At 54.9% G+C, this 22125-nt stretch overlaps 2 protein-coding genes across 3 annotated transcripts; both read left to right on the plus strand.

Annotated features, from left to right (window-relative positions):
• Positions 1 to 5833: 5833 nt before the first annotated feature.
• Positions 5834 to 6765, plus strand: LOC136000836 (histone H5). The gene has a single exon (XM_065654836.1). The coding sequence runs from the start codon at positions 6019 to 6021 to the stop codon at positions 6601 to 6603; it is 585 nt and encodes a 194-aa protein (XP_065510908.1). The 5' UTR covers positions 5834 to 6018; the 3' UTR covers positions 6604 to 6765.
• Positions 6766 to 9137: 2372 nt separating this feature from the next.
• Positions 9138 to 18834, plus strand: GCAT (glycine C-acetyltransferase). Of its 2 annotated transcripts, none has more exons than XM_065644197.1 (9): positions 9138 to 9374; positions 9454 to 9584; positions 10178 to 10279; positions 10808 to 10954; positions 11264 to 11418; positions 16951 to 17033; positions 17393 to 17564; positions 17962 to 18083; positions 18479 to 18834. In XM_065644197.1, exons 1-9 carry the CDS (start codon positions 9173 to 9175, stop codon positions 18628 to 18630), a joined length of 1266 nt encoding a protein of 421 aa, XP_065500269.1. In that variant the 5' UTR covers positions 9138 to 9172; the 3' UTR covers positions 18631 to 18834. The 2 variants fall into 2 exon arrangements, with proteins under 2 accessions (XP_065500269.1, XP_065500277.1); XM_065644205.1 differs by having other exon boundaries at positions 17962 to 18126; positions 18479 to 18565.
• Positions 18835 to 22125: the final 3291 nt, after the last annotated feature.

Below are 22125 nucleotides of genomic sequence, written 5' to 3' on the forward strand. Positions count from 1 at the left end.
AGCAAGAGGAACCCTGCAGTGCCATCATCCAGCTGTCTCCTCCACCTTTGGCTTTGGGGGCGAAATAATCTGCTTCACCCCACAGCTCCAAAAATCCCATATAGATGCTTAGCCCCGCAGAAGAAGAGCTGAGCCTGGGCTGCATTGGTGAATCAAGTAGCGGTGAGGGGGGGCATGCAGATGGCGCTGCAACTGACTGGCAGAGTAAACAGTATATATAGATCTGGGGGATGAGAGGGATTTAAAATGCTTTCTTCCTGTTTTGGGGTGAAGCACATTGGTTTTTTTGGCCGGATGCAGGACCTTGGGGGTGACTGCTCCTCGTTCAGCCCCATCCCAATTTAAACATTAGTTATTGCTCTGGAGAGAGGCTGCTGGCAATTACGGAAGAGCCCTGGTTTTGGGCTTGTGCTGAGGCTGGAGACACCATCCGAAGAGTGGAGGGCAAAGGGCTCAAGGTGGACCTTGGATGGAGGTGACGGATGCATCGGCTGGGAGGCTGGAGCACTGCGAGACATGGTGGTGGGAGCAGGGTGTAACAACACTAACAACACGGTGGCAGCCACGATGAGGAGAGTTAAGGCAGCACATCTTTGCTCAATGAGTGATAACCTCACCGTGTGATAACCTCAGTGTGGCATCAATGGCCCCTAAGGCAGGGGGGTGCAGGCAAATACAGACCCGTTCCTCCACAGGCACAGCTGTAGCGACTGCTTTTCCTAGGTAAAGCAAACTGCTTCGTAAGTCACAAATTCCGGTAAAGCTGGCTTTCAGGCTTTCGTCACGTGCCCAAGGCCCTTGGGCAACCTGACAGATGGTGCAAGAGGCTGGGTGCTGAGTTCAGCGCTGGCTCCCCGTCGCAGCCGTGCAGAGCTGGGGCTCGGCCTCCTGCCCCCAGCCCAAAAACCCTCCTATGCCTGCGGGGCACAAGGTCCAGGCTTTTCCTTCCCCCTCCCTGTAGGATGTGGCTGTGGCCATTGAGTTTGGGACAAGGCAAGTGTTTGGCATGTTGGGGGCTGAGATGGGAAGGAAAGAGGGGATAGAGTAGCTCGGGGTGACTGTTTCGAGGCTGCAGGGCTTGGTCATAGAATCATAGAATAATTTGAGTTGGAAGGGACCTTCAAAGCTCATCTAGTCCAACCCCTTGCAATGAACAGGGACATCTTCAACTAGATCAGGTTGTTCAGAGCCCCGTCCAGCCTGGCTGTGAATGTCTCCAGGGATGGGGCATCTACCACCTCTCTGGGCAACCTGTGCCAGTGTTTCACCACCCTCATTGTAAAAAATTTCTTCCTCACGTCCAGCCTGAATTTTCCCTCCTTTAGTTCAAAACCATTACCCCTTGTCCTGTTGCAACAGGCCCTGCTAAAAAGTCTGTCCCTATCTTTCTTATAGGCCCCTTTTAAGTACTGAAAGGCTGCAACAGGGTCTCTCTGGAGCCTTCTGTTCTCCAGGCTGGACAACTCCATCTCTCTCAGCCTGGGTTCTGTATCTTGTGTTTGTTTGGGTTGGTTTGTTGGCATGGTGTGTTTTTGTTGGTTTGGGTTTTTTTTCCACCTTCCTGACTGGGAGCTGCCGACACCGATAAACACGTCACATGAGCACAGGCGAAATGTGCGGGTGCCCGACATGTGGCCAAGCCACCCGTCCTCAGGGCTCTGTGGCTACAGATCAGCCACTGGCTGGGTAGGAGTGTCCCGTCATCCCAGGGTGACGGGGGACTGCTGCCTCCCAAACTGGCGTGGTGTTAATCAGGCAGCCCCTGTCTTGCCTGTGGCAGGGCGATACGGTCGCCCCATCGTCTCTGCATCACTATCTCCTGGGTGCAGGAGAGCTGGGTGGGGGGTGAGGTTGGGAGACGAGGTGACTGAAATGTCCATGGGTGACAGGAGTGATGGCCGGAGGGAGGCCGGCTCTCTGCTGCACCTTGCAGAGCCCAAAAAGCATCCCAAAGTGACACCTGTACCCCATCCCCTCGCTCGCAGATGGGTTGTGGATGTGAGAAACAGCCTTGAGCACGGGGAAAAACTACAGCCATACAGCACCCTGGGTGCATGAAAGCCAGCATCCTAGCTCACTTAAGGAGCCTGCCCTTAAAAAACAGCTTGTAATTTTTTAAAAATGGTGGTAATCAGTCCAGCAGCAGGAGGCAGTACCCCTTTGTCATTTATAGGCATCATTAAAGCCCACTCTGTCATTAGCGGTGGCCAGGCTTAGTGGCTTCATGTTGGGCTGACTCTCTGATGAGCAGGGCTGGAAAATCAGCTAATTTCTCTGTTTTGCCACTGACAAAGTACCAAAGCACTTGGATCTGAGTGCCGGCAAGGCCAAGTCTCACTTCTGCGGATTTTGAGACTCTTTGAAAATGAAACCCAGATAAAATAAAAGGTTGTCGCTAGAATTAGTTGCCAGAAGTGCCCTGGTGCACTCGGGTGCCAATGACCAGCCGTCCTGTCCCTACGAGGCAGGGGCTGTTACCTGGCAGATCCATAGCACATCCACAATGGACATGGTTTAACCATTGAAGATGAAATCTGCAGCTAGAAGTGCATAAATCTCCTCAAGGTCTGGCTGAACACAGCACAGGGAGGAATGGGAAGGTAAATGGGATTACTGAGAGGATTCCTCTGCCAGGGTCTGTCCTCTGGCATTCACAGGAGAAGCAGTATTTCCCAATCTCTGCCACCTAATACCAGAAAGGGGAGGCACAGGAGGCTTGGAGCAGTTGGGTAGCTCTCCTCGAGGAGAACAGGAGGTGCATGGAGTAACCCTCCCCACCCTGGTCGTGGTGGAAGGTTCTGTGGCCAAAGACACAGACAAAAGCCCAAGCCTGGCACGGGATACTGAGTGGTCCATGGGAATAATTCTTCCTTCTGGATGAGCCCACCCATGCTGTCTGCAGTGGGGTGCTGGCAGTGCTGCACCCCACTTCCTACAGGCAGCGGGGCTTGCATTGCTCTGCAGCATCTGCATCCTGCCTCCAGCTCCAAAATCCCAACAGGGACTGGAAGACCTATCTCGATCCTGGCCAGTGTGTGCTAAGGGTGCAATGGTATAACAGTACAGGGTTCACAGGGTGCTTTCCAATATCAAGGGGTTACCTTGACGGGGATCGCCTCCATGTCCAAGGCCAGCAGCATCCTGATGAGCTGTGATCACCTGTACACCTCCCCTCCACCAAGTCACTCGGGGCCACAGGGTCTTCCTCCCATTTTGACTGGCTAAAAATTAAGGAGCTAGTCCAGATGAAAGGGTTGAAACCCCCACATACTGGGGAAAGGGTGTTTGCCCGTTGGCAGCAGCACCTGCCAGAGGAGGCTGAGCAGCCCTGGTTGGCTGCAGGAGCTGATATTAGACTCCTAATTTTCAGCTGACTAAAGTCAGGTAAAGCTCCTGCCCTCTGCCTCCCTCCCTCCCTGCCACCCCAGCCATTGTGCTGCCCTGATAATGGTTTTTAAGGCTGGAGGCTCTGTGGTCAGCCCGTGGCGCTGTGCCAGCCCCAGAGGCTTGGGGATGCTGCTTACACCCCGTTCCACATCCACCCTCATAGCTGCTGTACTGGCGAGCCGCTTCTGACAGTTACAAACTTGGACACAAATAAAAGCAGATGGTGCCTTATCTGCCTTGCCCGGCTTGTCTACGTGCAGGCAGCCAGCGACAGCGGTTTATTCCCGGCTAGGAAAAATGAGAGTTCCTTCGGCCTGCCAAAGCGTTGTACAGAGGCCACCAGCGCTCTCCACCTGCGGGCTCCGTATGGGATGGAAAGTGATGTATTCAGTAGGTCTTAAGCAAAAAAAGACCTCCAGGGAGGTGGGAAGGTTGTTATTCTGCTCTGTAATTAGGATCTCTTAGCTCTTAATAAAGTAAAGTGGTTTGCAGGTGCTGTGAACCTTTCCTGCTCCCCAAATGAAGTGGGGCACCTGAAAGAGTGGCACCGGGGAGGGAGGCACAAAGGGATGCCCATGGTGGGATGTGCTTCTGCTGCTACTGGGAAAGCACGAGGGGGCCAAGTGCCTCCCCCTAGGGCTGCACCCTCATGTAGTATGTGTGTGACTGTTGGGGAGGAGACATCAAATACTTCTATTATTTCTATTTCTATTTCTATTTCTATTTCTATTTCTATTTCTATTTCTATTTCTATTTCTATGTCTATGTCTATGTCTATGTCTATTTCTATTTCTTTCTATTATTTCTATTTCTATTATTTTCCTATTTCTTCTATTATTTCTATGTTTATTTTTATTTATATCTCTATATCTATTTTTACATATACTTCTGTGTGTCCCTGACCAGTGGTTTTCGTGCCCCTGCACACCTCAAGTGCATGGAGGGTACAGGAAGGTGCCATCTGTGTATTTTAACATCCTGCTGAAGCACCAGCGCGTTTGGAGGTGCCAGGGTTCACCTCCGAGCGCCACACGGCGTGTTGGCGGGCACCAGGTGGCTGAGCCCGCGTGTTTTTAAGAAATAAGCGGGAAACCATAATTTAAATCCTACGGGCAAGACGATGATAGTGACTACGTTTAATCTCCCAGGAACAGCCGACCACTTACCCATCTGGCAAAGGAGGGCTGGTTGTCACTGTTAGGTGTCCCTGCTCCGTCCCCTTGCAAAGAGTTGTGTGTGTCCCCAAAAAGGGGACAGCCTGTTACTTGTGACCCCCTGCCACGCACACACAAGGACTGAACCTGATGTCCCCAAAGCCCCTGGTGGGCAGCAAAGGGCAGGGGAGGCAGAGGCATTCGGCTGTGGGGTGCTGCTGCTGAGACAGTTTTGATCCCAGTGCTCCCACTTTCCTCCGTGATGTCCCCCTTGGCGTCTCCTCCAGTGTCCCTCCTTTTCCCTCAAAGTCCTCCTCAGTGTCCTTGCTTTTCCTCTGATGTTTCTCTCTGTGTTGGTCCTTGTGTCCCGCAAAAATATCCTTCCCTGACCCCTAGTGTCTCTGTTAAGTGGCCCTCCACGTGTCTTGATGTTGCTCTGAGTGTCCTGGCCATGTCCCTCCCTGTCTTCCCAGTGTTCCCAAGTGCTCCCCAGTGTCCCCCCATGTACCCCTTCCAGCGTTCATCCTTGCCCTGACCCAGGTGCCCCTCCTTGTCTCCACTATGTCCACCGGTGCCTCTCCTACCCACCCAGTGTCTCCCCAAGTGCTCCTCCTTGTCCTGCTGTTGTCCCCCCAATGTCCTTCTTTGTCCCTACCCAGTGTCCCTCCAAATTCTCTTCCTTGTCCCCTAGTGTCCCTCCTTGTCCCACACACAGCGTCCCCCCAGTGTCCCTCCTTGTCCTTCAGTGTCCCTCCTTGTCTCTCAGTGTCCCTTCTTGTCCTCACGCAGTGTCTCCCCAAGTGCTCCTCCTTGTCCTGCTGTTGTCACTCCAGTGTTCTTCTTTGTCCCTACCCAGTGTCCCCCCAAATGCTCTTCCTTGTCCCCTGGTGTCCCCATACAGTGTGCTCCCAAGTGCTTGACCTTGTCCCTCAGTGTCTCTCCTTGTCCCCACCCAGTGTTCCCTGCATCCCTCCTTGTCCCCCACCCAGCATCCCTCCTTGTTCCTCAGTGTCCCTCCTTCTGCCCACCCAGCGTCCTCTGTGTCCCTCCTCGTCCCCACCCAGTGTCCCCACACTGTCCCTCCAGTGTCCGGCTGTTGAGCCCCGCAGTGTCCCTCCTCGTCCGCTGACATCCCTCCCTGTCCCAGCCCGGCGGGTCGGGCCGGGGCGTGGCGGGGGACACACGGGGACACCGGCGGCGGGCGGGCGGGCGGCGCGCGCGGGGCAGTCCTCCCCGCGGTCCGCGCCGCGCCTTTAAACGGTGTGCGCGGCGGGCGCGGCCGCAGAGGCGGCGGCGGCAGCGGAGCGGCGGGAGCGCAGCACCGGGAGCGCAGCACCGGGAGCGCAGCACCGGGACCGCAGCGGTTGCACCCACCACTCCTTTCCCCAGCCTCTCCCCGCCCAGAGGGGGTGGTCTCGGGCCAGGCTTCCCGCCGCGAGAGGATAACGGGGCATCGCAGGGTGAAGAAGCGCTGACCATGACGGAGAGCCCAATACCACTGCCAGCTCCGGCTCCGGCCGCCAAACCCAAGCGGGCCAGGGCGGCGCGGCGGCCGGCGGCTCACCCCACCTATTCGGACATGATCGCGGCAGCCATCCGGGCCGACAAGAGCCGCGGCGGGTCCTCCCGCCAGTCCATCCAGAAGTACGTGAAGAGCCACTACAAGGTGGGCCAGCACGCCGACGTCCAGATCAGGCTCGCCATCCGACGCCTGCTCGCCGCCGGCATCCTCAAGCAGACCAAAGGAGTCGGCGCTTCTGGCTCTTTCCGTCTGGCCAAGGCCATCAAGGCAAAGAAGTCCCCGGCCAGGAAGAAGAAGAAGGTGGCCAGGAGATCCACATCACCCCGGAGGGCAGCTAGGCCCAAGAAAGCCAAGTCACCAGCAAAGAAGCGCAGATCTACCACCAAGAAAGCCAGGAAGAAGTCGAGGACCAGCCCAAAGAAAGCCAAGAAGCCAAAGACTGTTAAGGCCAAGTCGCTGAAGGCGTCCAAGCCCAAGAAGGCAAAGCGATCGAAACCCAAAGCCAAGTCCAGTGCCCGGAAATCACCCAAGAAGAAGTGACAAGTCTAGAGGCGTTTCGGTACTCTCCCCATTGGTTTCTGTAAATAGCTTTTGCCTTTACTTTTACCCCTTTCTATTGCATTTTATAAAGAATTGATCTATTCCTGTCTGAAAATAGTTAAAACAAGGCAGTTAATGAAAGAAAAAAGGAACATCTTTGGTTTGGAGAGTTCCAGTTTTTAAGAGTTACTGGTCTGGGTTTTTATTTCTTTGTCTCGGAAATTTATTGTGTGTGTTGTTTTTATTAATGCTGGGCTGGTTGTTGTGTGTTGGGAGTGATGGTGTCTCTGTGTGTTTGTTGAGGTTGTACAGGATTTCAGTTCCTGACCCTGCTCCAGCTCCTGGGGAGTTGTGTGTTCGCTGGGGCCAGGCAAAGACTCTGCGTGTGTCGGAGGGGAAGCGGGAACATATGGCTGCGAGAACCACAGTCTTCCCGGGAGGACAAGGGGCTCCCTCCTCCTCGCTCCCCACCACAGGGCTGAGGCGAGGTGTGCTGGGCTGCTGGGTGTGAGGTCTGGCTGGTGCCCCAGATAACCACCCAGCCGGCCGGGTGATGGGGCTGCCTGCCTGGGTGGTGGCGGGGACTCCTGGGGCAGGGTCGGGATGGAGAAGGTGGAGCGGGGCCAGGTCTGACCACCTTTGCTGTCAAGGAGCTGGAGGTATCCAGCAGATGGGAAGGGGTTGATCTCAGGGGGGATGAGCAGCGTCGCTCCCTGGGGAGGAAGGGACCCAAGCATGGCAGCAGGCCACTCTGCAGGCAGGCTGGGGCAGGCAGGGCAGGGGAGGCAGAACTGCTGGGGGCAGCCCTGCTGTCACCTCACGGCCCTGGCTTTGTGCCCAGCAGTGGCTGGCACAGCTCCAAAGCCTGCTTGGCCCCTGCCAGCACCCCTCTCCGGGCAGGGCTGGGCGGTGCAGAGGGCTGGGGCTGGCAGGGAGCCTGCGGGCTGGCCCTACTGCTCAGCAGGGTCTGAGCCTTGGGCAGGAAGTACCTAATCCACCTTAGCTGGAGACATCTAAACTCCTTGGATGTCAGGATCCCCAGCCACCTGGGCCAGGAGCTCTGAAACCCCAGGGGCTGTGAGTGTCGAGGCTTGCTGTGCCTAAACCTCGTAGGCCTGGGGTCTTCATCCTCCTGGATGGTATCTCCCAGATCTGTTGGCCTGATGGTCCTAAATCAATTGGGCAGATGGTGCCTGAGCCTTTTAGGCATCAAGAATCCTAAATAATTTGGTCAGGGTACTGAAATCCTTGGTCTGGAGGAACCTAATCCCTTTGGATACTTGTTCCTGAGACCCTTGGACCAAAGGCTCCCAGACCACTCAGGCTGAAGACCCTAAACCCCTTTCAAGAGCCTGGTGCCTATTCATCCTGGACAGGAGGGGTCTGAACCGCTCTGGCCACAGGATTCTCCTGTCAGCTCTACTCGGGGATGGAGATGTCTGGTCCAGCTGGGCTCTTTCTTTCTAAAACTGGTGGGCTTGTGGGTCCCAAACCCCTTCAGCCAAAGGTGCTCAAATTCCTTGGGCTCAGGTACCTCATCTCCTTCAGCTGATAAAGTCCTCAACCTCTCACACCAAAGGATTCTTGGTCACTTCAACTGGATGCACACAAATCCTATAGACCCTTGGTTCATTATCCCCTATGGTGGGCACCCATAAACCACCTAGATGTGAGGATGCAAGTCACCTGTGCTGAGGATCCCAAATCCCTTAGGTGAGGGCACCTAATGCTCCTGGGCTCATTGATCCTCAACGTCCATGACAGTCCATTGCTCAAAAATCCTTCAGGCCCTAGCACATACAATCATAGAATAGTTTGGGTTGGAAGGGACCTTCAAAGCTCATCTAGTCCAACCCCCTGCAATGAGCAGGGACATCTTCAACTAGATCAGGTTGTTCAGAGCCCCATCCAGCCTGGCCATGAATGTCTCCAGGGATGGGGCATCTACCACGTCTCTGGGCAACCTGTGCCAGTGTTTCACCACCATCATCATAAAAAATTTCTTCCTCATGTCCAGCCTGAATCTCCCCTCCTTTAGTTTAAAACCTTGACCCCTTGTCCTGTTGCAACAGGTCCTACTAAAAAGTCTGTCCCCGTCTTTCTCATAGGGCCCTTTTAAGTACTGAAAGGCCACGATAAGGTCTCCTTGGAGCCTTCTGTTCTCCAGGCTGAACAACTCCAACTCTCTCAGCCTGTCCTCATAGGAGAGATGTTCCAGCCCTCTGATCATCTTTGTGGCCTCCTCTGGCCCCTCTCCAACAGGTCCATGTCTTGGTATGGGGTCCCTCTGAATCCCTCAGACTTCAGGGATACCAAATCACCTGTTTTTGAGGTGCCTAAGCCCCTCGGGATAGAGGCTCTCCCCAAAAGAGCCCTGCACACCTCCCGGAGAAAGCGCCTGAGACGCCTCCGCCTGCGGGAACCCGGCGGGTGGGCGGAGCCATGGCAGCGCCACGCCCCCTCCAGCTCCGCCCCGCCCCGCCGGCCTGGGGGCGGGGCCCCGGCGGCCAATGGCCATTGGCCGCCGGGGCCCCGCCCCCAGGCCGGCGGGGCGGGGCGGGGCAGCGGGATGTGGCGCGGCGCGGCGGTGCGGCTGCTGCGGGGCGGCGGGGCCGGGAGCCCCCGCGCTGCTTCGGGAGCGGCAGTGGCTGGGCTCCGCCGGCGGCTGGAGAGTGAACTGGAGGACATCCGAGGCGCCGGTACTTGGAAGAGCGAGCGCATCATCGCCTCCCGCCAAGGCCCCCACCTCCGCTTGACGAGCGGCGGGGCTGGTACGTATGAGGCGGCGGGGGTTGGCTCTCGGTCTCTTTCCCCCGTGCGACGCCCGAGTGTCCCTCTCTTTTCCCGCAGGGATCCTCAACTTCTGTGCGAATAATTACCTAGGGCTCTCCAGCCACCCCGAGGTGATCCGTGCTGCCGTGGAGGCCCTTGAGAAGTTCGGCGCTGGGCTCAGCTCCGTCCGCTTCATCTGCGGTACCCAGGTACCAGGCACCAGGGCAGCATCCCCTGTGCCAGGGTAGCCTTTCTCAGGGGTTCTGCTCAGGCTCACATGTGTGCACAGTGCTAAGGTACATGTGGCCAGGCAGGACAAAAGCCTGCTGGGTCCCTGCTGGCCAAACATCTGGAAAGATGCCAAATTAAACCATTACAACCCCTCAGAAAGCAAAGAAACAAGATGCCCCTCCAAATCAAGAAAATAAATGTCTTTTTCTCCCCCTTAAGGGTCAAAATTACAGCGAACCTGACTTGAAATGGCTTGGTCAAACCCACCCTGATTTATCCCCACTGGAGCCCTTTCAGAGCGCTGGCAGGTTAAGTGCAGAGACAACTCAGAGCTGCTCCCCATGGGTGGGGAGCTTGGAGTCTCCCTGCTGGCTTTTGGTGTCCAAACCCATAACCGCATTTTAAGGCCAACACTTTCTGAATGCAATAAGCTTCTCATGCACACACACCCTCCTCTTTTCTGGATAAAACCTGGCTGTTTCCTCCCCTTGCAGTCAGCGTCTAATAGCAGTGGGCAAGCGAGAACTTGTACTGCCTCATCAGTGACAACTCGCTTCTCTCTTCTCTTCAGAGCATACATAAGGACCTGGAGGAGAAGATCGCGCGTTTCCACCAGCGGGAAGATGCCATTCTCTATGCCAGCTGCTTTGATGCCAACACTGGTATCTTTGAGGTTCGTAGGGCTTTCCTTGTGTTGTGCATGGAGGAGGGAGGTGACAGTGATGTGCCTGCTATGTCTTCCAGTGGCTCTGATGTGAGCTCTGTGCCGTAGAGAAGATGGCAGTGACTGGTGGTGGAGAACCCTGGCTTGATGCCCTTGAACTGGGGGAGCTACGCAAGGCTGTTAAATCAGCCCTGACCTCCCCCTTCTTGAGCCAGCTCCAGCTTTTAGAGAGGGCTTCCATTTCCTGGGAGGTCTGTCCTCCCCCTGGAATTGTAGGTAGGGGAAAGGGGCAATCCCCCTGGCTTGCTAAGGAAGAGGATGGAGGTTTTGAGTTCAGAAGTCACAAGGCAAGAGCCTGGCCTAAGGAAATTGAGGGATAAGGTGGCTGGGAAGGAAACTGGAAAGTTTAGCAGTGCTAGGAGAGGTGCGGCAGCTGAATTGAGCACCGCCTTGTTCCCCACATTAAGGGAGGCTAGAAGATTTTGGTGAGGCGGTGCCTCAGAGCAAAGGATGTTCCTTTCTGTTTGGTGTGGACAGGCCCTGCTGACCCCAGAGGATGCAGTGCTGTCGGATGAGCTGAACCATGCCTCCATCATCGACGGGATCCGCCTGTGCAAGGCTAACAAGTACCGCTACAAGCACATGGACATGCAGGACCTGGAGGCCAAGCTGCAGGATGCACAGGTACGGAGATCTGCCCCCACCCCAACGCAAGGCTGCTTGCTTGGCTGTGCTACCAGCACAGTGACCAGCCCCGAAGGGAGGGCTCTGCCTTTTCCCATGTAATCAGCATTGCTTGTGCCAATCGGCACAGGTAGACCTGGATGGGCATGCAGCTGGTGGGGAAGCAGCTGCTTGCAATGCACCCCCCTCCCACCTCCATTGGATATATCCACTCCGTACAGGAGTTGGACTACGTCCCAGTCTCCTTCGCCAGCTCTTCTCCTCAGAGTGACATCTTCACCCCTGGGGATGCCGCTTTCCCTCCCACAGAAACATCATCTGCGGCTGGTGGCCACCGATGGTGCCTTCTCCATGGATGGTGACATTGCACCCCTGAGGGAGATCTGCCAGCTGGCCCAGAAGTATGATGCCCTGGTCTTCATTGATGAATGCCATGCCACTGGCTTCCTGGGACCTAATGGCCGGTAAGGGGCTGTTTCACCCCTGTTTCTCCCCCTGCAACCCCAGCAGGGACAAAGGTTGCGATCACAGAATCACAGAATGTTAGGGATTGGAAGGGACCTCAAAAGATCATCTAGTCCAATCCCCCCGCCGGAGCAGGAACACCCAGATGAGGTTACACAGGAAGGCGTCCAGGTGGGTTTTGAATGTCTCCAGAGAAGGAGACTCCACAACCTCCCTGGGCAGCCTGTTCCAGTGTTCGGTCACCCTCACTGAGAAGAAGTTTCTTCTCAAATTTAAGTGGAACCTCTTGTGTTCCAGCTTGAACCCATTACCCCTTGTCATACTGTTGGTTGCCACCAAGAAGAGCCTGGCTCCATCCTCGTGACACCCACCCTTTATATATTTATAAACATTGATGAGGTCACCTCTCAGTCTCCTCTTCTCCAAACTAAAGAGCCCCAGCTCCCTCAGCCTTTCCTCATAAGGGAGATGCTCCACTCCCTTCGGCATCTTTGTGGCCCTGCGCTGGACTCTCTCCAGCAGTTCCCTGTCCTTCTTGAACTGAGGGGCCCAGAACTGGACACAATATTCCAGATGTGGTCTCACCAGGGCAGAGTAGAGGGGGAGGAGAACCTCTCTGGACCTACTAACCACCCCCCTTCTAATACACCCCAGGATGCCATTGGCCTTCTTGGCCACAAGGGCACAGTGCTGGCTCGTGGTCATCCTGCTGTCCACTAGGACCCCCAGGTCCCTTTCCCCTACACTGCTCTCTAATAGGTCATTCCCCAACCTATACTGGAACCTGGGGTTGTTCCTGCCCAAATGTAAGACTCTACATTTTCACTTGTTATATTTCATTAAATTTTTCCCCGCCCAACTCTCCAGCCTGTCCAGATCTCGCTGGATGGCAGCACAGCCTTCTGGCCTGTCAGCCACTCCTCCCAGCTTAGTGTCATCAGGAAAGTTGCTGATAGTACACTCAATTCCCTCATCCAAGTCATTGATGAATATATTGAATAGTACTGATCCCAGAACTGACCCTTGAGGCACTCCACTAGATACAGGCCTCCAACCAGACTCTGCCCCATTGACCACGACTCTCTGGCTTCTCTCCTTCAGCCAGTTTGTGGTCCACCTCACCACCCAATCGTGCAGTCCACACTTCTTCAGTTTAGCCATGAAGATGCTGTGGGAGACGGTGTCAAATGCTTTGCTGAAGTCAAGGTAGACCACATCCACTGCTCTGCCATTGTCAATCCACTTGTTATGTTTTCATAAAAGGCTATGAGGTTGGTCAAGCATGACTTCCCCTTGGTGAAGCCATGTTGACTGCCCCTGATGACCCTCTTATCCTTGATATGTCTTAAGATGGCACCAAGGATAAGGTGTTCCATCACTTTCCCAGGGATGGAGGTGAGGCTGACCGGTCTATAGTTGCCCGGGTCCTCCTTGCCCTTTTTGAAGACCAGAGTGACATTTGCTTTCCTCCAGTCCTCAGGCACCTCTCCCGTTTCCCAAGACTTGGCAAAGATGATGGAGAGTGGTCCAGCAATGACTTCAGCCAGCTCCCTCAGCACCCGCGGGTGCATCCCATCTGGACCCATGGATTTATGGATGTCCAGATTGCTTAACTGGTCCCTAACCCAGTCTTCATCAACTGAGGCAGACTCCTCCATTGCCCTGCCTTCCTCTGGGGCCTCAGGGGTACGGGGCTCCTCAGGACAGCCTCCAGCAGAGTAGACAGAGGCAAAGGCGGCATTCAGTAATTCTGCCTTCTCTGTATCTTCTGTCACCAGGGCACCCACCCCATTCATCAGTGGGCCTACATTGCCTCTGGTGTTAGTTTTATCTGCCATGTATTTGAAGAAGCTCTTTCTGTTGTCCTTGACCCCTCTCGCCAGGTTTAACTCTAAGGAGGCCTTAGCTTTCCTAGTTGCCTCCCTACCTCCTCTGACAACAGCCTTATATTCTTCCCAAGTGGCCAGCCCCTCCTTCCATGATTTGTAAACCCTCCTCTTCCACTTGAGTTTGCCCAGCAGTTCCCTGTTTAACCACGCAGGTCTCCTGGCTCCCCTCCTTGACTTCCTGCGTGTCGGGATGCACTGATCTTGAGCTTGGTAGAAGCAGTCCCTGAATGTTAACCAACTATCTTGGGCCCCTTTACCTTCAAGCAGCCTTGCCCATGGGATTTCCTCCAGCAATTGTTTGAAAAGGCCAAAGTCGGCCCTGCTGAAGTCCAGGGTTGCAATTCTGCTCGGTATTCTGCTCCCACCACAGGAGATTCTGAACTCCACCATTCCATGGTCGCTGCAACCAAGGCAGCCCCCCACCTTTACTGCTTCAACCAGACCCTCCTTGTTAGCGAGGACGAGATCCAGCAGCGCACCTCTCCTAGTCGGCTCCTCCACCATTTGCATCAGAAAGTTATCGTCAATGCACTGGAGGAACCTCCTAGACTGAGGCTGGCTGGCTGAGTAGTCCTTCCAGCAAACATCAGGGTAGTTAAAATCCCCCATAACAACCAGAGCCTGTGACTGTGAGGCCACGCTCAGCTGCCCGTAGAAGGCCTCATCAACATCCTCACTCTGATCTGGTGGCCTGTAATAGACTCCCACAACAGTGTCACCCCTGCCAGCCTGCCCCTTAATTCTCACCCACAGACTCTCAACTCACTCCTCAACTGCACCTGGACAATACTCTATACATTGTAGTTGCTCTCTCACGTGAAGAGCAACTCCACCACCACGCCTGGCTGGCCTGTCTTTCCTGAAAAGGACACAGCCACCCATGACCACATTCCAGTCATGTGAGCTGTCCCACCATGTCTCTGTGATCGCCACCAGATCACAATCTCCTGACCGAACGCAGGTTTCTAACTCCTCCTGCTTATTCCCCATGCTGCATGCATTGGTGTACAGGCACTTCAGGGAGCGAGCCGAGTACACCGATTTCACCCTAGGGGCCTGGGGGGCCTCCCGGTCTTTATGGATTCCAGCATGCTGCCCCACTGATGCAAGCCCAGCTACAACCCCATCCCCTTCAAATCTAGTTTAAAGCCCTCCAAATGAGCCCTGCTAATTCCTGTCCCAGCATCCTTTTACCCCTGTGGGATAAACCTTTCCCACATATCACTGACCGGACCGGTGTCTTATAAAACCAGCTGTTATCAAAGAACCCAAAGCCCTGCCTGTAGCACCAGTCCCGAAGCCACTCATTTATGGACTTAATTTTTCTATTCCATCCCACATCATCACCCAAAAATGGAAAGAGGGAAGAGAAGATAACTTGAGCCCCAGACTCTTTCACCATTCGTCCCAAGGCCTTGAAGTCTTTCTTCATTTCCCTCAGACTACGGGATGCCGCTTCCTCCCCATCTGTCTGGAAGATCAGTAGGGGGTAGTAGTCCATGGGGTGCACCAGGTTGGGGAGCGCCCTGGCGATGTCCCTGATCCGAGCTCCAGGTAGGCTACAAACTTCCCGATGCTGAGGGTCAGCTCTGCATATCGGGCCCTCCGTCCCTCTCAGAAGGGAATTGCCTACCACAATTACCCTTCTTTCTTTTTTATCGGAGGCACCCGCGTCACAAGCTGGTTGCCTCTCCCAGCGCCTGGTGGGCAGCGACGCGTCGCTGCCCTCCCTGAAGCTTTTTCAAGGCGAGGGGTGGGGGTGTGATCGCCGCCACTGTGGTAATGCCCACGCCACGTCAGCCGCTCTCGCAAGGGCTGCCGGGGGCTTCCAGGTCCCGAAACCGAAACCCACCCCCACGCTTTTCCGTACCTCGAGGTCGCTCTGACAGCTCCGGCCGAGCTGGTTCCGATCAGCTGATCTCGACGACTGAGATGTGATGACTGATGTGTTTTTGTGTGGAGACTCCTGGAGCCACCATTTCTTGAAGGCTTTGCACTCCACCTTTGCCTCAGCCCTCCCCTCCTGGTGATATATCCTTTTCAGGTATCTGAGGGGATCTATGTGCGATACTCTTGCAGTGACCCCTCCCAACACGACAGCCACTTCTCTGTGTGTAAGGGATGGTGTGACCATCTCATCTACCTCTCCTGGCAAGCAGTTGGACTTCCTGATTTCCAAATCCTTCTCCTCTCTGGTATCACTTTCAAATGCCTGGGTCTTGGGGGTTTTGTGGAGTTAGCTTGCAGTTTGATTAATTCCTTCAGGACAGCTTTTTCCTCCATCCCTGGAGATCCTCCAGGTGACAACCAGTGCCCTTGCTGCAGTTGTTTGCTGAGAACAGATGCTTCACATGCTTGTGTTGTTCAGGCACGTGAGCACCAGGCACTCCGTTGTGTTGTCCTTGCTGCTCTCTATTGGAAGGTAGAGACCTGTGTCAGATAACACCTGTAGGAATGAGCAATGGGTCCCTTCTCAGATGGAAGGATATTGCAGGAGATGACAAGAGGAGAAAGCCATGTCTGAAAAAGCCAAAAGTTGCTCTATGAAGAGCTCCCTTCCAGCTCTCTCCTCCCTAGGCAGATCTCATGTGGGAAGCTGGCAAGTCCACATCATGCTGTGAAATGGGTGAGAAGTGGGAACTAAGCAAGAAAACTTGCCTTGTTTTCTCACCATGGCAAATGTTTCCTCCTGGATCAAAATGATGGCACAAGAGGCATCTTGTAAGAGAAGAGATGCCACTCCTGGTGGCACTTCATCACTAACAAGAGAGGTGGTCATGCTGGGCTTTAATATATTCCAGACCCTGTAGTTGTACTGAGCTTTCTCAAATTTAAGTCTTCCTAAGGCAGAAATCATAGCATGGTCTGTTTGTCTTGTAATCTTCCTTCCTTGGGGCATGGTAGCCATCCTGTGGGTTGAGGTAGACCTTGTCGCTCTGTTCCCGGTGGGCTCTGGTCCCACCAGTTGCAAAAACAACTGACTGCACTGAGGTGTGTAAGTGCACAACGGCTTGAGGAAGAGAGAACAGTTACCATTGCGCTTCATGAGTTGTGCTCGTTTCAGTATGAAGCTGGTGCTGTTGTCTACAACACTGTGTTCCAACAGAGCAAACAGCTGGGTGGCCGTGCCCCCTCTTGCCTTTTTGGGCTGGAGGACATGGAGCTGCAGAGCACATTTGCCATGGCTGGTTGGTTCCACTAGTGTAAACCTTGAGATGGGTGCTTTAGGCCTGTGTGCATTTAGGGCAGCACGTCAGTGATGTGCACAGCCCACCTCAAGGTACACCAGCTACTCCAGCCAGGCAACTATTTTTCCCTGGTGTATGCTAATGGTGTGGCATGTCAGAGGCATGTGCGAGACCTACATTGACAGCTCATGCTCTGTTTGAGCGCTCTCCCATCTGAAAGAGATGAAGAACCCATGATCTTTTCTCAGGAGATCCCAGCTTAGCCTTTCTGTAGCAGAAGGCAAGGCCAACAGTTGGGTTGAACTGGCATGGGGGATGGTTCTTTCTTTACCAGAAGGGGGGACACCAAAGACCTGGCTGGTGGTGCTTTGTTTCTCTTGAGGCATCAGGTGTAGAGCAGCTTCCCTGGTGTGTGCTGGCACCGCCATTAATGTGACATTTCTTTTCCTAACAGGGGTACTGATGAGCTCCTGGGAGTGATGGACAAAGTCACCATCATCAACTCCACCCTGGGAAAAGCTCTTGGAGGAGCTGCAGGTGAAGGCATTTCCCTATTGAAGGACCTCCATACTCTAAAGAGCTCCACAGGATTGCTTTGATGTTTCCTTCCTCTGTCTAATGACAGAGCAAAAAATGCATATTGTTCTTTTCTGCTGGTGGCATGAGGCTCAGTTTGGGACCCTGCTGGAGGGCCAAGGGAGGTCCTGCCATATACTCCTTCTGCTGTCATCTTCCCTAAGCATTTGCCTTTGGGGTCAAGGTGGAAACTCTTGGTAAAAGGCATCAGCTGTGATTTTTAGGCCTCGTTTGTACTGAAATTCCTGCTGTAGGTGACAGGTTTGGTTTATCAGGGGGCCTGGGGGTGCCTTGTCCATTTCCGTGTCCTCCATCTGCAGGCGGGTACACAACTGGCCCCAAACCCCTCATCGAATTCCTCCGCCAGCGCTCCCGGCCGTACCTCTTCTCCAACAGCCTGCCCCCCGCCGTGGTGGGCTGTGCGTCCAAGGCCCTGGACCTCCTTATGGACAGCAATGCCATTGCACAGTCCATGGCTGCCAAGACCCAACGGTGAGGGGGCCAGATTGGGGTGGGAGCAGGGGCAGAGGTTCGTTAGGAGTGAGTTGTCCATGTGTGTTTGTTTATTTACCCCTGTGGTGACAGCCACGAAGGTGATTTGCAGGTCACGGCCAGGGGGTCGTTCAGGGGAAACCACAGGATGTGCCTGCATGGGTCAGACAGATATGTGGGCAGATGTGTCACAGCTGGATGTTCTGTGCGCTGGGATGCGGCTCCTGCCCCTCAAGCAGCTGCAGTCACCCTGGCATTGCTTGGGAAGTGACAAAAGGTCACTGCAAAAAGAGAGATCCCTTCCATGCACAGGAGATGCACGGGCTCCCAGGGGAGAGCAAGGCACCCAAGCACAGGGGTGAAGAGGTTTTATTCATCCTCTCCTTCTCCTTGCCAGGTTCAGAAGCAAGATGACGGCAGCCGGCTTCACCATCTCAGGGAAAGACCACCCCATCTGTCCTGTCATGCTGGGGGACGCTCGGCTGGCCACAGTGATGGCTGAGGACATGCTGAACAGAGGTGAACCAGGGAGGGAGCTCTGAATGCAGACACATCACCTGAGGCAAGGGTCAGCCGCCACCAGCCCTCCTCCAGAGGATGTTCCCGCATGAAATCTGATATTCCTGTACCCTCCGGCTGCAGATATCTTCCTGGTCTTCCCCAGATGTTGCTGGCTTCGCCTCCTTTCTCTTTCTTGGGGGGAAAGGTTACATTAGCCCTGTCATCCTGCAGTGCTGGACTCCATCCCTGTCACTGGCCCTAACCCTCATTTCCATGCTTGGGAGCAGATGCCACTTGAAAACCCTGAAGCCTGGAAATGTTTATTGAGAGGGGAAGGGGGATCCAAAAGCTCTTTTGTCACCCAGTACCACCTCAGCCTCCCTCCCAGCGAGCTCCCTGCATTTCCTTTCCAGGTATTTATGTCATTGGCTTCAGCTACCCCGTGGTCCCCAAGGGAAAGGCCCGCATCCGCGTCCAGATCTCGGCTGTGCACAGCGATGAGGACATCGACCGCTGCGTGGAAGCCTTCACTGAGGTGGGACGGAAACACGGGGCGCTGCCTTGAGAGGCCAGCAAACACCTCTGTCGCCCTCCCTGCCCGTGACCAAGACAAGGGCCTGTGCCAAGGGGAAAGGCTTGAGAGGCATGCTGCTGAAAGCAGGAACGGTTCTCAGGGCCTCACAGCCTGCAGGAGGCTGTGGCTGTTGCAGTGTGCTGGCAGTGGCACTCGCAACCAGCTCTTGTGTCATTAAATGTGTCCTGTAGTGCAGCGGGTATTTGTCTGGCTCTTGTTTTCCCATCCAGGGGCTGCAGCCCATCTGCATCCTCCCTCACTGTGGCCAAACACTTTGCTGTGTCTTCCCTGAGGTCTCAGTCTGGGCACTGAAGCGCTGCAGCTCCTGCTGTCTCCTGCCAATGGAAATCGGAGCATCTGTCTGGAGCATCTTTCTTATGAGGAGAGACTGAGAGAACTGGGTCTGTTCAGCCTGGAGAAGGCTGAGAGGGGATCTTATCAATGTTTATAAATATCTCCAGGGTGGGTGTCAAGAGGGTGGGACCAAACCCTTTTTCAGTGGTGCCCAGCAATAGGATGAGGGGCAATGGGCACAGACTGAAGCATAGGATGTTCCATCTGAATATGAAGAAAAACTTCTTTACCTTGAGGGTGCCAGAGCACTGGAACAGGCTGCCCAGAGAGGTTGTGGAGTCTCCCCTTTTCAGACGTTCAAAACCTGCCTGGACACATTGCTGTGCGATCTGCTCTGGGTGAACCTGCTTTAGCAGGTGGGTTGGACTAGATGATCTCCAGAGGTCCCTTCCAACCCCAGCCATTCTGTGATTCTGTGAAATGTAGCATTGTTGATATGCCTGAGGTTACCTGCTTCCTCCGTGCTGTCCTGTGGGTCCAGCAGCATCACCCCAGCAGATCTGCCCTATAATTCCCCACTGAGGTGGGGGTGTTCCCCAAGCCCTTGGCAACCCTGTGCCACCAGCAGCTGGTTTTGGAAAAAGGACATGGGCCAGGTGAAGCTCTAGTGCTCCTTTCTCCACTTCTCACTCTTGGGTGTTGGGTGTGAGGCTCACCTGGTCCCCAGGGCAGGCTCTAAGGCTTTGCCCGTCGCTGTGGCCTGGGAGCTGCACCTCGCCCCAGAGATGGGGCAGTGGGCAAGCCGAGGTGGCAGAGGCCAGCAGCTTGGCAAGAGGGTCTGCGTGTTCCTGGGGCTGAGGCTGGGGGCAGAGCAGTTGGCAGAAACCTGTAATCTTCCTCCATTGGCTGCAACTTTTGCACAGCAGAGAATGTGCAGCAGGCTGGGATACCTGAATTTGTTTGTCCCAGCTGTGCTGAGGCAGCAATTTAGCACTCAAACAGGAACAAGTGGGTCCCGGGCATCTCTCAGGATTGCTTTGTTTGCACTGGTTTTGTTCCAGATGAGAAATCATGTTTGTCTTGCTGTCTGCCTATGTGCCAAACTGAGTACCAGCTGCCTGCAGCCCAGGACAGACTCCAGCCGAAATGAGGCTGTGATGTGCTTGGTTGCCAGAGCTGGGTCACGTCAGTAAAGGCCTGCTCTGAAAATGCTACCTGCCATCAGGCAGTCAGGGAGTGAGCTATGGGGTAGTAGCACATCTGACCTGAAACAGAGCAACTGCAGAAGAATACAGAAGTTAATTCAGGGTTGCAGGGCTTTACAGGATACAAAAGGCAGGGGAGAAATGCATTTTCTATGGGGCTGCCACTGGACCTTTGTCAGAGCATCTGTTAGTGTAATTGTGTGCTGATTACATTTAATTTTCTGTCTCCACGGGGCCCTGAGTTCAGCCTGCTGATAAAGTATGATATGGAGTTCCCTCTGTGTGGCACCAGGCCCTCATGGTGCTGCAAGCTCTCCTCCCCTTATCAAAGGGCAATATTTTGGGAATGGGAAATGTAATGGAGAAATGGCAGAGGGTTGTGTTCAGGCCTCTTTTGCAACCTGGAAGAGATGAAGCTTCAGCCAGATGGGCTCTGGTACAGGGGGATTGAGTCCTAGACCGAATCACTGCTGTTTTGAGTTAAATGCACATTCACGATTTCCTTGCACAACTCCATTGCACCCCTGTACTGTGCTCCCCCCGCTCCTCCCTCCTCCTGGTCCCCAGCCCAAGCCTCCCCCTGTCCCCTGGGTTTCTGCAGGCAGCCCTGACGACATCTCTGCTCCGGTCAGGGCAAGCAACACAAGCTATTTAACACTTTCCAGCTTTCAAGTCCTCCCTCAAAGGGAGAGCAGTCATACAGACATCTTGCTGCTCAGCCGCAAGCAAGAGCAGCAGCCACCTCCCTCCCCTGCAACACACAGGGTTGCATGCACACGTGTGCTCCCCTCTTCTGCTCCTCTCCTTGCCAGGCACCCTGACCCCCCTGTCCCCTCCATCTCTCCCAGGTGCCTCGGCAGCCAACCCTCCGTGCTCCTGCTGCCTCTCCGTCAACTTCAAGGCCGAGCTCTGCAGCAGACTGCAGTTTGCAGGGCAGCGTAGGGAGCACCAGGGCTTGGAGCATGCAGGTGGGTCAGGCAATGGCACAGTGGAAATGAATAGTGCAGTGCCCATTGACTGCAAGTGCTGTGTTAATATTGCATTCCCACACAAAGCCTCCAGCTCTTTATTTCTTCAAGGCCTCCCACCCTAGGTCTGATATGCAGCTCTCTGCAGCTTTCGGCCCAGAAAACAGAAGGCTTTTTGCTAGGTGAGATGTAGAGGCAGATGCCACTTTTCAAGGACGCAGTTCCCACCTTGGGCTCACCAACCCATCCCAGACCCCATACGCTGCTCTGCAAGGCCCCCCTAGTCCTGACCCACCACCCTCTACCTCGTGTGGTGGATCAGGACTCTCCCCATGTCTCTGCCATTGTACCTTGAAGTAGGGGACTGTCCTTTCCCAGCACATTTCCGTACATACCTCCCTGACATGTATGCTTTCAGCCATGAGTCCTTGCTGCCCCGCTGCCCGCAGGTTCTTTCACCTGCCTGGCTGAATAATCCTCACCGGGCTGCCCCCTCACAGCCCCAAACCTGCCCCCTTCCCAGTGACACCCTCCAGCCTCTCTCCACGCTACAATTTCCATCCCGAAGTGCCACCCACCTCTCCATGCCCTTCCGCACCAGCGTCCCTCTGCCCTCACTCCCTGCCCAGACAGGCAGGGATGCCCTGGCTGCGACCGAGCCCACCGGGGCTGATCCAAACAGGGTCTGAACTTGCCGTCGGGTGCTGCGATTTTCCCATTCGGTGTCCTTTACTGGAGATAAACACCGTGCAAGGGTCCCTGCCAGCGCTAATGCCTCCCCGCACTGGCGGGCGAGGAGCGAAGCAGTCGTGTCCCCCCACCTGGGGAATTTGGCGAGAAACAGCAATGCCTGCGGCTGCTCCCTCCTTCCTTCTGGTGGTTTATTTCTCCAGTTTGGGGTCCCCGCAATCTCACCGGCCCCAGAGGTGAGTCCAGGCAGCCACTCCCCTCTTCAGGCCATTCGGCTGCAGGAAGAGGCACGGGGGGCGGGGGTCCCTCCGCAGTCCCCCCCAGCCCCC

Source organism: Caloenas nicobarica, chromosome 1 (assembly GCF_036013445.1).
Source record: "Caloenas nicobarica isolate bCalNic1 chromosome 1, bCalNic1.hap1, whole genome shotgun sequence".
In the NCBI taxonomy this organism is placed as follows: Eukaryota; Metazoa; Chordata; class Aves; order Columbiformes; family Columbidae; genus Caloenas; species Caloenas nicobarica.